The sequence below is a fragment of the Danio aesculapii genome, chromosome 21 (assembly GCF_903798145.1).
Source record: "Danio aesculapii chromosome 21, fDanAes4.1, whole genome shotgun sequence".
In the NCBI taxonomy this organism is placed as follows: domain Eukaryota; kingdom Metazoa; phylum Chordata; class Actinopteri; order Cypriniformes; family Danionidae; genus Danio; species Danio aesculapii.
Genome location: NC_079455.1, coordinates 2,382,063 through 2,396,567, shown reverse-complemented (window position 1 = coordinate 2,396,567; position 14,505 = coordinate 2,382,063). Strand labels below are relative to the sequence as shown.

The 14,505-nt window shown below is 35.3% G+C and overlaps 2 protein-coding genes across 3 annotated transcripts in view; both read left to right on the top strand.

Moving 5' to 3' along the window:
• csf1rb (colony stimulating factor 1 receptor, b) overlaps positions 1 to 1,541 on the top strand; it is a 37,476-nt gene extending 35,935 nt beyond the window's left edge. Inside the window, exons 19-21 of the mRNA XM_056445737.1 lie at positions 69 to 168; positions 252 to 357; positions 1,004 to 1,541. Of these exons, the coding sequence (XP_056301712.1) occupies positions 69 to 168; positions 252 to 357; positions 1,004 to 1,129 (332 nt within the window). The 3' untranslated portion in view covers positions 1,130 to 1,541. The remainder of the gene's footprint in view (positions 1 to 68; positions 169 to 251; positions 358 to 1,003) is intronic.
• A 3,694-nt stretch (positions 1,542 to 5,235) lies between these two features.
• Positions 5,236 to 13,795, top strand: sra1 (steroid receptor RNA activator 1). 2 transcript variants are annotated; one of them, XM_056447215.1, is made up of 5 exons: positions 5,236 to 5,325; positions 6,450 to 6,566; positions 9,407 to 9,624; positions 11,832 to 11,940; positions 13,337 to 13,795. In XM_056447215.1, exons 1-5 carry the CDS (start codon positions 5,301 to 5,303, stop codon positions 13,492 to 13,494), a joined length of 627 nt encoding a protein of 208 aa, XP_056303190.1. In that variant the 5' UTR covers positions 5,236 to 5,300; the 3' UTR covers positions 13,495 to 13,795. The 2 variants fall into 2 exon arrangements, with proteins under 2 accessions (XP_056303190.1, XP_056303189.1); XM_056447214.1 differs by having other exon boundaries at positions 9,404 to 9,624.
• Positions 13,796 to 14,505: the final 710 nt, after the last annotated feature.

Here is a 14,505-nt window from a genome sequence, read left to right as displayed (position 1 = left end):
GTGGTCTAAAGGCATTTTGTTGCCATTAATACGACTAGTATATACATGTATATGTCATGTTTTTCAAGGTATGAGTCCTTACCCCAATGTTGCGATTGATGCCCAGTTCTACAAGATGATAAAAGACGGTTATCACATGCCACAACCAGATTTTGCACCACATGAAATGTGAGTTTATAAACATTAGTAAAGTTTGGGAAGATAAACAACAAATTATAAGCCAATTATAAAAGTGACTTAAACTCCTGTAGGTACACAATCATGAAAATGTGCTGGAGACAGGAACCAACTACACGGCCAACCTTTGCTGACATCACTGAACTCATTGCAAAGTTACTGCCAATGCAAACCAGTGAGGTGAGCAGTCAACGTTTTTCTAATGCTAAAAATTCAGCACATTCGGACAACCCAGGCTCATTCTGAAAACGTACCCCTATATACATTTCTGGAGGCTGTGAAATACGTCCACGAATCCACGAAAGGCAGTTGTGTACTTGTGCTATTTATATCTCAAATTTCTCTCGCGAGTGCCATTCATGCCTGCTGTTCTCACGTAAACCCACCTGAGGCCGCTGTTGACTGACTGTTTGACTGACTGAATGACTGACTGACCGACCGACCAATCGACTGACCCACCCTTCTCCTTCATTAAACCCAATTGACTCGCATTGACTCGCCTACCCACTTCCCTAAACCCAACCAACGATTTACAAAAGCAATCCAGAAAAAGAAAAGCCCTGGTCTGATTTTTTACCACATTTTCAGAATTTACCACATTCTCACCCTGTTATTTACTTCTTTATTTTATTTTTTGGATTCTGTTTTCGTCTTACCTGCTTTCTGGAACCGTTCTTAAGGCGGATTTGCCGTAAATAAGTTTAGGAAGTAGGTGATTGGATAAGGAAGCAAAGTGAGGCATGGTTCTGCTCTCGAACTTCTGTTAGCAGGTCAACTCCATTTAATTGAGCTGTTATGGTTTTGAAATGCTTTTCCTCTTCAACAGAACAATGAAAACATGTATCCAGAACTTCGAAGGCACCTGATGGCAAACCATAGCAACACATCTCCAGTCTGTACTGATCCAGCAGGCAGCGAGGAGGCTCAGCCTTTAATGAGGAGCATAACCTAACATACAAAATCAGATATCCCACCTCTCCTGAAAGCTTCGGGAGTCTTCCTTAGACTGATAGTGGTTCCCTGATGCCCGCAAACTAGTGCTGCATTCCAATCCACTTTTAGAGACACACTTGTGAACTACTCTTCCCTTGTCCACCCCCCGGGGGAATCTCTGCTGCCTTTTTAAAGCGTTCCACTACATCAAGTGAACAAAGAAAGTTTACATGGACACTCTTGATCTTGACCGAGGGAGCGAGTATATGTCCACTCCAGTACCTATTTGTCCCAGTATGCAATGCGATTGTGATGTCACAACAGTGTAGTTTCCAAGTGCTCAAGGTTTTAGGGCACTCCATTTAAACCCATTCAGATGTTCTGCCAGTTGTGGACACTTGTGTAACATAATCAATGATGTACATCCGAGAGAACGAAGTTAGCAAGTGAAGGGCATAAAAAATTGGACTGGAATGCAGACTAGGGACAATATTCCATAAATCATGGAGGCGAGAGGGAGTGAGAGCAAGTTTTAAGAGTTTATCACATGTAGTTATAAAGTACACCTTAAATTACAAGAATATCGCTGTAAAATACCTGCAGTGGAAACTTACAAACTACGCTAAAAGGTATCTTATTAATCTTAAAACCTGTTTTTGTCCTAACCATCTGCAACGGCAATGCGCTAAATTTCTATTTTAGCAACAGTTTCTGTTTACGCAACATTGCGGCAAAACAACAGCATAAACTGCAAACACAATGATCACCTCAGGTACTGATTATGTGCTTTATTCAGTGTTTAACTGCTACCGCTGTGAGTTTGAACACCATTTTACATGACATTTGTTGCCACGCTATTGAAAGCGGCAGCAGATATAGTTCACTTCTGATTTTCACAGAAAATTAGGTTCATTTTGAATGTCAGAACTGTGACCCAGTGCAAGCCAACACCATAAGTCACTCAGCCTTTGTACTTTAAATGATGTTAAATTGATATAATTATGTATTAATTACATTATAACCCTTAAGATTTCGTTGGGAGTGCAGTGGTTGATATTTAAATGAATGGCTGAAATCTTGTCGTGTCACGTGTAGTTAGGACATGGACTAGAAACAAATATCCTTGTCTGGATACTATATGAACTCCAACCATTTCATTCCGCAATACTTTATTTGGACAAAGATGTGGTGGAATCGATAGTTGGGCATGATTACCATTTGAAGGCCCTTGTATTTAAGACTTTGGAAAAGTTCTGTGTAGTCGGATGATACTGCAGGTCCATGGAAACTTTGGCTAAAAATATTAGGGAAGTAAAAACTTATATATATTGCTTTACAAACCACAGGAGAGGGCAAGTTCTTCAGCAGGATAGCACTCCTTCTCATACTTGAGCCTCCACATCAAAGTTCCTGAAAGTAAAGAAGGTCAAGGTGCTCTGGGATTGGCCCAGCCCAGTCACCAGACATGAACATTATTGAGCATGTCTGGTGTAAGATGAAGGAGGAGGCATTGAAGATGAACACAAAGAATCTTGATGAACTCTGGGAGTCCTGCAAGAAGGCTTTCTTTGCCATTCCAGATGACTTTCTTAATCAGTGATTTGAGTCATTGCAGAGATGTATGGATGCAGTCCTCCAAGCTCATGATGGAGTCAGACACAATATTCATTCTGTTTCCACTGCAGCATGACCACATATTCTATACTGGACATTGTTTCTGTTAAGGGACAAGACTTTTGCCTGAGCAAAGTCAGACCTTACTGTCAAATAATAAAAAATCAAGGCATGTTCTTATTTTATTTTGGTAAAATAAGCGTAATCTAAAGGCCTTTGGCTGTCATATAAGCCACTTCTGATGCCAAATGATCAACTAGAAGTCAAGTTATTACTTCTTGTTCCTTAAACTTGGATAGACGACAAAACTTTTGTCAAGTATAAACAAAATTATGATAAAAAACCTAAGGCGTTACACATTAAAGAAACTATAAATGCATGTCTATACTGTAAATAAATAAAAAATAGTGGGGTGGGGGGTTGGTCTGAATTTAGTTTTTGCAGGGTGGGATGTATGCAAAATACAACTTCTACAAAACATGTTTCTGTTTCTGAGCACTAGTACTACAATTCTCTACATAGTGTGGTGTATTTTTAAATGTTTATAATGATAACTTTGTGATATCATACTATATACTTTATGACTAATTTTGTAGCATGATTTATTATTTCACTTTCAAACACTTTTTTTTAAATGGCAGCTAACTTTTTAGCATTTTTCCTATAACTCTCTTTGCAAATGTGTTATGAATTTGCAAACAATACTGTACAAATACATGTTACTCTTTCTTTGTGCGACTTTGTTGACTTTTTGGACACAGGATCTGTTTTTATTTTCAAGCTAGTCACTTATTGTAAATAACAAACCTACAAGTAAACTACAGTCTTTTAAGATTACTTGTTTGGTGATGAGAATCTTGCTGCTGAAGGTACACAAATACATATTTGGAATTGTTGTTGTTGTTTTAACTTGATCATTCTTCACTAGTTTACTGGCTCATGTATTCTTTAATCAAGAGAAGTAGTGGACTTTTCAAGCTCTTTTAAGCTGTTCTTTTTTGGTAGCTACATCTGAATAATTTTGGTCTTGTTTAACATTTAACCCCATGTTTTCTCTACAGTCTCTGAAAGTAAGCTAATAAAATGATTTTAGATCAAAGCAATAGTTTGTCATCATTTATTTGTTTTGTATTGTAGAATGAATTTATATGTTTTTTATATTGTAGAATGTAAATACGAACTTGATTGGATCAATTCCGAATCATATTTGTATGAATTGATATTAATAGAAAAAGAAATGTGAGATTTTTTTGTGGTTCCTTGCTAACCCATTAACTTTTTTCAAGATTCAATTTACTACCCACAAATAAATAAATACATTAATATATATTTGTTGTAGGAAAAATACTATGTTTTATAGCGTATAGTGTGTTTTACAACAGTGTCAATGCATCATACTATTTTGTGAACTCCTAAATACTATCGTTTTTACTGCAGTAAACGGTGGTAGTATAATCTATAAGTTGTAAAAGTGGTACACTAGTGAGTATTTGTTGACTAGTTGTCGAATTACCTCAACACATTATTTCAAGTACTTCAATAAGGTTCAAAAACACTATCGTATTTACTGTAAATTACTATAGTGTTTGTTTTCCATGTGGATTATGAACAACACCAGCTAACGCAACATTAGACTGATAACTCATATAGCTAGCTCTATGTTAGCCTATGCGTGTTTACATAATTATTTTATCGAAGCTACAATTTATTGATATAAGTTATTTGATTTCGTTGAGACTTCTCTGTAAACAATTATCGAGATGAAATTGTGGTTGAATTTTTACCTCATTTATTCCAGTTCCACCTGCTGGTCGAATCAGGTGATTGACTGTTTTAAAACCTTACAGTCTATGTTTAAAACCCATCGATTCTGCGTTAAAAATACTATAACCTACAGTAAATAATATAGTGTTTTAAACCATTTAAAGTAAGTAACGTTACAGAATTGAAGTAATCTCTGGTAATTATAATGTAGTAAAATTAGGTACTTAAATACGCAGTTGTAAAAAAAATATATATGAAAATAAAGTACACTCAGTACTTTATCAGTTCACATGCTATATTGTTCATTATCAAAGAGTATATATATATATTATATTTACAGTATAATATTACTACAGTGGTTAAAAACACGTAGTGTGTATTATAAAAATAGTATTTTTCATATGTTTGGTTTCTCTTTCACAGCACCGTTCACAGTTTTTCGCGGATGTATATTTGAATCAAATAAAAATATTTTAAAACTTTTTTTTAAAGATTTAATGATTTTATTATAACGTTATGTTTGCGTTTGTGAAGAATTAAGATGAACAAGGGCTTTTGGCAAATTCAGCAGGGTTGAATTTTTAAATAGGTCAAAATTTATGCTATATATCTATATATATATATATATATATATATATATATATATATATATATATATATATATATATATATATATATATATATATATATATATATATATATATATATATTATTCAACCCGTGACTTTTATTTTGACTTTACCGGTGATGAAATGTTGCTGAGCTCACGCATAGTTTCGCTCAGTGTTGTTGGTGCTGGAATCTAGTCTGCGATGAGCGATCGCTTTGTTAAACCAGGTAAGAGTGAACAAAACCAGTAATACATGAATATAAACGATGTAATTTATACACAAGTGATGCCTTAGTGTTAATGTTGGCGAGTAAACAGCGGAAGTTGACAATGAAACCGTTGTCAGCCCGGCGTCTTTCCTCACTGTAACGTTAATTAATTCCGGAGAAATTAACTTCAACTTTCCTGGTATTTAATATGAGCAGAAGACTAGACAATGGCGGGAATTATGATTCATACAGAAATAATGATGATAAAATAATATTAATAGACTGTTAAAGAAATGAACGTGAAAGTATTTCACATTTGACAGCTCATGTTAAGACGTGGCAGTAATTACTCAGGTGTTTCTTTAAAGATACACGACCGATATTGAAACACTGACGACAACTCAGAGACTACTACAGCATGTGTAACGTAAGATTTTAGCAGCGTTTACAGGTTAAAAACAAGACGAAAAAAAATCTATATATATTTATTTTGTATAAACAATACACACACATGCGTAGAAACAGTACTATACAAAACAATTTTGTTAGTTACTTAAATTTTTATATATAATATTTTGTTTAATAATATTTAATTGACCTCATATTTTTTTGCAAATATTTAATCTGTGGAAAATTATTCACTGGTGTTTTCATATAGACCATTAAATGCAAATTATCATTGCATTAAATGCAAAGTAACGTTCAAGCTAAAAACATTTTAATATTATGTTATCATTTTAAAAAAATGTGTGAATTAGATGAGATTTAGAATGAGATTTTCCTCGCTAAATTATGTTTTCAGAATAAAAATCTCTTTAATTAGTCTAACGTCTCACTTAAAAGGGGAAAAAATTTACTCTCTCTCAACCTGTTACAGACCTTTATGAGTGTCTTTTTTTTTTCAAAATAAGATTTTATAAAGAAGCTGTAAACCTGTAACCATTGACTTATGTAGTATTTATTTATTTATTTAATTTTTTTACTATATAAGTCAATGGTTACAGGTTTCCAACATTCTTCAAAATATCTTCTTTTGTGATTAACAGAATAAATAAACTCATAAAGGTTTGAACAAGTAAATGGTGAAGTTTCTTTTAATGTGTGAACTATTCCTTTATTAGACTGTTTTTTTTTCTGCGCAGGCAATCAGGAGCATGGATGGAACGATCCGCCACAGTTTTCATATGGTTTACAGAAGGATTCGGGTGGACAAAAGCGCAATATTCTCAACAAGAGGGTTCATGCACCACAAACCACAGGTCAGGTCATGTTAACCATTTACGTCATTTACATCTTGCCTATTTATGTACCCAGCAAATGACATTTGGCAGGTTTTTTACCCTGAACTATGCTGTATTATTGAGTGTTAATGTGATATCAAGCCTTTGATTTAATGATAAAGTTCTAGTTAACTTCAAGTAACAATCTAACAGGTGCAGGGATGATTAAAGGCATAGTTCATCACAAAATAAAAAAGTATTTGCTTTCCCTCAATTGGTTCCAAACCTTTATGATTATTTATTCTGGTTCACGCTAAAGAAGATATTTTGAAGAAAGCTGAAAACCTGTAATCTTTGCCTTCCATAGTAGGAAAAACAAATACTATGGAGTTACAGCTTTCTTCAGAGTATCTGCTTTTGTGTTCAACAGAAGAAAACAAGGCAGAGAGGTTTGAACAAGTTAAGAGAAAACAGATTTTTCAGTTTTGAGTGATCTATCCCTTTAATCAGCTGATTATAACATCAGAAAGGTCCGACCCTTCATATCTGAACATGCAGCTCAACTTATCCAGCTCTTGTTCTCTCCAAACTGGATTATTGCAACTCTCTATTAGCCGGGCTTCCAGCTGACTCTATCAAACCTCTTCAGCTGCTTCAGAACGCAGCAGCACGAGTGGTCTTTGATGAACCCAAAAGAGCACATGTCACTCCGCTACTCACCCGTTTGCACTGGCTGCCAGTTGCTGCTCGCATCAAATTCAAAGCTCTGATGTTTGCTTACAAAGCGACCTCTGGCTTTGCTCCTTCATATCTGCTCTCACTTCTGCAGATTTATGTGCCCTCCAGAAACTTGCGTTCTGTGAATGAACGTCGCCTCGTGGTTCCATCCCAAAGAGGGAAGAAATCACTTTCCCGAACTCTCACATTCAATCTGCCCAGTTGGTGGAATGAACTCCCTAACTGCATCAGAACAGCAGAGTCACTTGCTGTCTTCAAGAAACGACTAAAAACTCAACTGTTTAGTCTGCACTTTCCTTCCTAATCTGCAACTGCCTCTCTGGCTATACCACTAACTGTACTCTCTCTCTCAAAAAAAAACATTACTGATGCTTTGCTTCTTAGACTTTACACACCTAAAACTTGTCTATAGCACTTGCTCACTGCTGCTCTTATAGTTGTGTAAATTGCTTCCTTGTCCTCATTTGTAAGTCGCTTTGGATAAAAGCGTCTGCTAAATGACTAAATGTAAATGTAAATCTCAGTGAAGCTCAGCTCAACGAATCAGTCCATCTCAGTTGTTTTAAAACATTAACCTCTATGTAAATGCAAAAGTGTTATTTTTAAATGTTTTATTGATTTACCCATTAATATTGACTATTATTTATTAGTTCAAATATGTTGTATTAATTAATAATTTTGTATTATTCATACATTTTTTATTGGACTCTGAATGATTGGGATGAATTTTTATTCTAACATTACAGTTGAAAAAACTATCAATGATTAAAATAGAAATTTTATTGGACTACCTTTAGGACAAACTTTTAAAAACCGTTAGCTGGTTTTCCACTACTGAAAAAAACATACAGTGGGGGAAATGAGTATTGAACACGTCACCATTTTTCTCAGAAAACATATTTCTAAAGGTGCTGCTGACTTGAATCATTCACCAGATGATGGTAACAACCAAAGAAATCCATAAAATATAAAAATAAAACAAAACTAATTGGTTTACAAATGAGGTTATGCGTAATAAAATAAAATGACACAGGGGAAAAGCATTGAACACATGAAGAAAGGAAGGTGTAGTTTGGCAGTGAAGGCCCAGACAGCAGCTGAAATCTCTCAGTAGTTCTTCAGCAGCCCTCCGCCCTTCGTCAGTGTAAATGAATATCAGCTGCTTCAGTCCAACATCTACATTAGCAGGAGGATGAAGATGAAACCAGGGTGGACATTTCAGCAAGACAATGATCCAAAACGCAGCCAAGGAGACTCTCAAGTGCTTTCAGAGAAAGAAAATCAAGCACATGACATGTTCAATACTTATTTCCCTCATTGTTAGTCAAGTCAACTTGAGCATTGTCTGCTACATGTAGAGAGTGAAACAAGATGTCATGCCTCGCAGGACCACAGTGCTACATAAATAAAGATAATCATAAATATGTACACAACATGTAAGAGCTACTTTAAACATATACACAACTAACTGCAGTAATTTAACTTTACTAACTATACATATACTATAAATACTTTACTATACAAATAACCTAAGAGAGACTATAATATCGTGCAAAAGAGGTATTTAAGGTTGAAGAAAACAAGTAGCGCAACATGATTGTGTGGTACATTCACAAGTAAACATTGTTTACTTTACTGAGTCCTTGAAAGATGGAGTATACGTAAAGTGTCTGGTGCATATGGAGAGAAAAGTACTTCTGCAGGTGGTTTGTCAAGACCACTCACCAGTGTGAGGCACACTCAGAAATGCACAATGTTTTCATTGAGATGAGTGATTTTATGAATGTGTCTGGTGAAGTGTCAGAGAGGAATGAAAGAGTGTGATTTCTACAGGTGGTTTGTCAAGCCCACTCACGTGGGTGAGGCACACTCAGAAATGCACAAGTTTTTTTTTAGAGATATGGAGAGATTGTAAAAACATGTCTGGTGCAAATCCAGTGTCTGGAAAAGTGCCAGAGATGAAAGAGTGTGTTTTGTACAAGTGGTCTGTCGAGCCCACTCACCTGTGTGAGGCACACTCAGAATTGCATAAGGTTTTGAGGTATTCACAGTTGCAATTACATGCCGAAGTTGCAAGTTCATGCAGAACATTACAATATTTATTTATTTAACACTTTTTATTTATACCCCTGGTACAGTAGGTTCTGGATCAGAGATTCAATCCACACCGGTGGCAGGACAAACACCTCCACGAGGCATAAACCCTCCACCGATGGATGGCGTCACTCCACCTCTTGCTTGTCCAAGAGTTCCCTCAGATGGAGCAGTGCAGGCTGTACAGTCGGAAACAGAGCCATGCATTGAAGATGTTCAGGAATCACTTTATTGGGTGTTAAATGCCTGCAGACCCAATGTAAAGGTAAAATTATTGTCAGGAACTGCTTCAAATTAAAGCTCAAGGGCCTACAACCAATAGAAAACAGATAGAAATCAGTAAGAAGCAGTTATGGTTTTTATTTTGTTTGTTTGTTTAGGTTTCAATATGCGATATACACTGTAAAAAAGCTCCACGCAATTCCTTCATGTTGTCCCAACACAATTTGATTAAGTTAACTTAATCATTTTTACAAATGTAAGTGGATTGAACATACACCGAAAAAAAAGGTGTTGAATTTAAACAAATTAAATTCAGTAATGTTCAACTTTATTTTGTTTTGGTTCAGTTCAGCCCAAATAAATTGTTTACAGCCACCTAACTTAAAAAAAAAAATTGTAAATCCAATAAATCAACCATGAATAGTTGTTTTCAGTGTACAACAGTTAAGTTATCCCTACCAAAAACACAGGAGTTGTGTTGATTCAGCTCATTTTAAATCAGTAGTTTGAATCAGCAGCAGAGTGTATGTAGAGTTTTTGAGTGTATCCAATATATCCGATATCTAGGCATGTCACCATAAGGAATTGTTGTATTTAGATATATTATCTCAGAAATTATTTCAATAATCAATATTATTGTTATTTTGAGATCATTTTATGCCACTGATTATATGATTTTATATCAGCATAATAATGCAAATAGCCATAAACATTTTAAAATACTTCTCATGCTTAAGGTTATTTAGATTCTATAATATGATGTTAAAAAGGTAAATGTCCTATTTATTTTTTGTTGTACGGCATATTGCACCAAAATATATTACGATAAACAATATTATCGCCATTTTAAGAACACTTTAATCCACTTAATATATAATAATATAATAATAATGCAAGTGCACTCTTACAAAGAACACCTCATATTTTATTCTTAAGAGTGTTTAATTTATAGTTAGTTTAACAGTTTATTAATCAGGCATTGGAATCAGAATGTGATAATGCATATCCTAATAAATCATAAATAATAATAATAAATGTTAACGAAAAAGTGCAGGGTAACAAGAAACAGGGGCTGCGATATCTGCTAGCAGATTTATTTCCAGCTGTCAGACACCCACATGAAAATATACTATAGTCATTTATAGCACATACTGCAGTGTTTAACCATACTGACACCTCCAATAGAGATAGAGATGTTGCACAATCAGCTAAAATGTTGCTAGGATTGTTTTTTTATCTATGGGCAATATATACTGCATCACCAGAAAGGATTGAGGTCCATATATTGATTATTGTGACAGGGCTAACATACTAATGAAATTACAAACGTAGTCACTGGGGAGGTAGAATGTAAATGTTATTGTAAAATGGCTTTAAATTTATTTGTAAATATATATTGCACTCCAAGTATTGCACGGTATGTTGATATATTGATTATTGTGACAGGTCTACCGATATCCGATGTGTGATTCGTTATATTCTAACCATCATATGTTTTATATTATTTGAGGGAAAAGAAAGCATGGCTGCCACTTCAGAGAGTTAACAGCCAACAAACAAGTCAGACTTTTAAATGATATATATTATAATTATATACAGTATATGAAGTGGGTCAAAACATATCCTTAAAATGATCAAAATATATGATTGATTTAATACAAAATGAGTGTGCTCGTACCTTCTTAAAGGGATAGTTCACCCAAAAATGATCTGACCTGACCTCTCGTCATCAAAAGTGATCGGACTGCGTTCACACGTGCCGAAAACTGTTTGCCCTTTGGATTCAAGCTAATAATATTGTAAATAATAATGTTTGATTTCATTCAAGGACCAATAGTTTTGTCATCAGGCCATTGATTTGGACTCATTTGTATGTGTTTATTTGTAATCTAAAAAAACGTATCTCCATTCACTGCCATTATATGACTGGACAAGGACCACAGATTCAGCTCAATCTTCTTTAATGTCCTATTAAAGAAAACAGTCAGCTATATCTTGCATGGAAATTAACAGGAAATGTTCATTTTTGGGTGAACTATCACTTTAAAGACTGTTCATCACATCAGGCGCGATGACATGAGTCAATACACATCTCCAAAACCAGGCAGATGGACCAGTAGCCAGTTACAATCTGTAAAGATGTTATTGTTGATGCTGTAATAGAAAAGTAAAGTCAGGGAATTTGACATTTGGCTTGGAATAGGAACCCAGTGGTTTATTATTAAACATATTTTTCTACTTTGTTTACAGAAACAGGTCTGTGATGATGTAGAAAGACGTCTGAAAGTTTTCGAGGACATGTGGAAAAGTGGAAAACTCTCTCTTTTAGTTAAGCGTAGGATGCTCGGATTATCGCAAGGTGAGTTTTTCTGATTTATCAGTGCATTTCTTTTTACTAACGTCATTCGCAAAAATATTGAAACATTTCTAAAAGAGAAGTTGACAGAGAGTATCGTACATTCCTTCACTACCTGAAATGATCCTTTACTTTTTTATTTCAGGTGTTGTGTTGAATAGTTTGAAGCTGTATTTGTGTGTACTCTCCCTTCACTTCACCCAGACCTGTTTGAGTTTGATTCTTACTGTATGTTGAGCACAAAAGAAGATATACAGGAGAATGCTGAAAATATGTAACCATTAATTAATACTGTATTTGTTTATGGAATTCAATGGTTACAGGTTTCCAGCATTCTTCAAAATATCTTTTGTGTTCAACAGAAGAAAGAAGGGGGAGGGGGTGAACTATCCCTTTGATATAGTGCTTTTTGGATTGTCTATTACATGTGGAATACACTACCTGACAAAAGTCTTGTCGCCTATCCAAGTTTAGGAACAATAAATAATAACTTGACTTCTAGTTGATCACTTTGTATCAGAAGTGGCTTATATGAAAGCCAAAGGCCTCTAGATTACGCTTATTTTACCACAATAAAACATGATCATGTCTTGATTTTGAATGATTTGATTAGGACAGTAAGGTCTTTGCTCAGACAAAAGTCTTGTGACTGATCCTTCAATAATGTCCAGTATAGAATATGTGGTCATGCTGCAGTGGAAACAGAATGAATATTGTGTCTGACTCCATCATGAGCTTGGAGGACTGCATCCATACATCTCTGCAATGACTCAAATCACTGATTAATAAAGTCATCTGGAATGGCAAAGAAAGCGTTCCTGCAGGACTCCCAGAGTTCATCAAGAGTCTTTGGATTTATCTACAATGCCTCCTCCTTCATCTTACCCCAGACATGCTCAATAATGTTCATATCTGGTGACTGGGCTGGCCAATCCTTGAGCACCTTCTTTGCTTACAGGAACTTTGATGTGGAGGCTGAAGTATGAGAAGCAGCGCTATCCTGCTGAAGACTTTGCCCTCTCCTGTGGTTTGTAATGTAATGGGCAGCTTAAAGTGACATTTTAAAGGCTTAACTAGGTTAATTAGGCAAGTCATTGTACTGTATAATTACAGTTTGTTCTGTTGACTATCAAAAACAAATATTGCTTAAGGCGGCTAATAATATTGACCTTAAAAATGATTTTAAAAATTAAAAAAACTGCTTTTATTCTAGCCGAAATAAAACAAATAAGACTTTCTCCAGAAGAAAAAATATTATAGGAAATACTGTGAAAAATTCCTGAATCTGTTAAGCATCATGTGGGAAATATTTTAGGGAGAAAAGAATTCACAGGAGGGCGAATCATTTAGACTTCAACTTTATGTAAGTAAACATGCCTGATGTGCTAATGTTTTGCAGAGCTGAAAAGAGAAAACTGGGATGCAGCGGATGAGATCCACCGAGGCCTAATGGTGGACCACGTTTCTGAAGTCAGTCAGTGGATGGTGGGAGTGAAGCGTCTCATCGCTGAAGCTCGAAGTCTAGAAAAAATCAACTGCGCCGATGAGGCATCCTGAATCCAGTAAATCTCTGAAAAACCCATGTTTCTTTGGACAACATGCCAAAGACGTGATCTGTGTTAACTTATGTAAAGTTTTGTAGAATCCAAGTGCTCATTTCCATCAAGATCATCTTCTATTACTTCTATTTTTGTAAGGTGGTGCTGGGGAATGTTTTTTCTTTTTCTTTTCCTCCTGGTAATTTGTTTACTATATTGCCTTATATTAAATAATATGAGTACTGTACATACAAATCTGCTTTTAGAAAGGGGACTGACTGCCGATTATATTTCAGCTGGAATAAAGCCCAGTTTTCACAGATGCTGCTCAATCCTAGCTTCTATTTAATATTGTACCATTAAAGTGGACCTATTCTGCCCCTATTTACAAGATATAGAATAAGTCTCTGATATCCCTAGAGTGTGTATGTGAAGTTTCAGCTCAAAATACCTCACAGATAATGTTTTATAACTCTCTGAAACTGACCCTTTTAGGCTTTGATACTAATTGTGCCGTTTTGGTGGCCATCACTTATAGTGGCAGATTTAAAAACTAGACTGACTTCCTATGCTAATGAAGGAGAGATGGTCCCTAGTGGGCGGGGCTTTCCCCCTCTGATGACGCGTATAAAGGGAGGATGTCAATCAAAAGTGTTTTCTGCAGACTGATTTACTATAAAAAATTAAATTGAATACATTTTAATCATCAATGTTGACACCAGATGCCGATAAAGCATCAAGCGTGAGTTATTCACATGTTAAGTCAATTCAAAGATGCAAATAGACAGCATGTGGCGCTATTTGCGCAAATGAGGTGGCGCGAATGACGTAATTTGGACGTATGAAGCATCACGAATTGAGACAAAAAAAAAAATTGAGCAACAAGCCCCGCCCTTGACACGAATCAGCATCTATTTCGAAGTTGTGTGTTTCATGTGAACACAGCATTAGAAGCAGGTTATATTCACTGACACAATTGTTTAAACTCCTTATGAAAGTGATTTTTGCATAATAGGCCCCCTTTAATGAA

What these genes read in the sequence shown, in the direction of transcription:
- sra1 (XM_056447214.1), top strand. Translation starts at nt 5,301, where the DNA reads ATGAGCGATCGCTTTGTTAAACCAG. An exon ending in CCTGCAGACCCAATGTAAAG is followed by an intron (nt 9,625 to 11,831) that starts GTAAAATTATTG and finishes CTTTGTTTACAG; the next exon opens with AAACAGGTCTGTGATGATGT. An exon ending in GATGCTCGGATTATCGCAAG is followed by an intron (nt 11,941 to 13,336) that starts GTGAGTTTTTCT and finishes AATGTTTTGCAG; the next exon opens with AGCTGAAAAGAGAAAACTGG.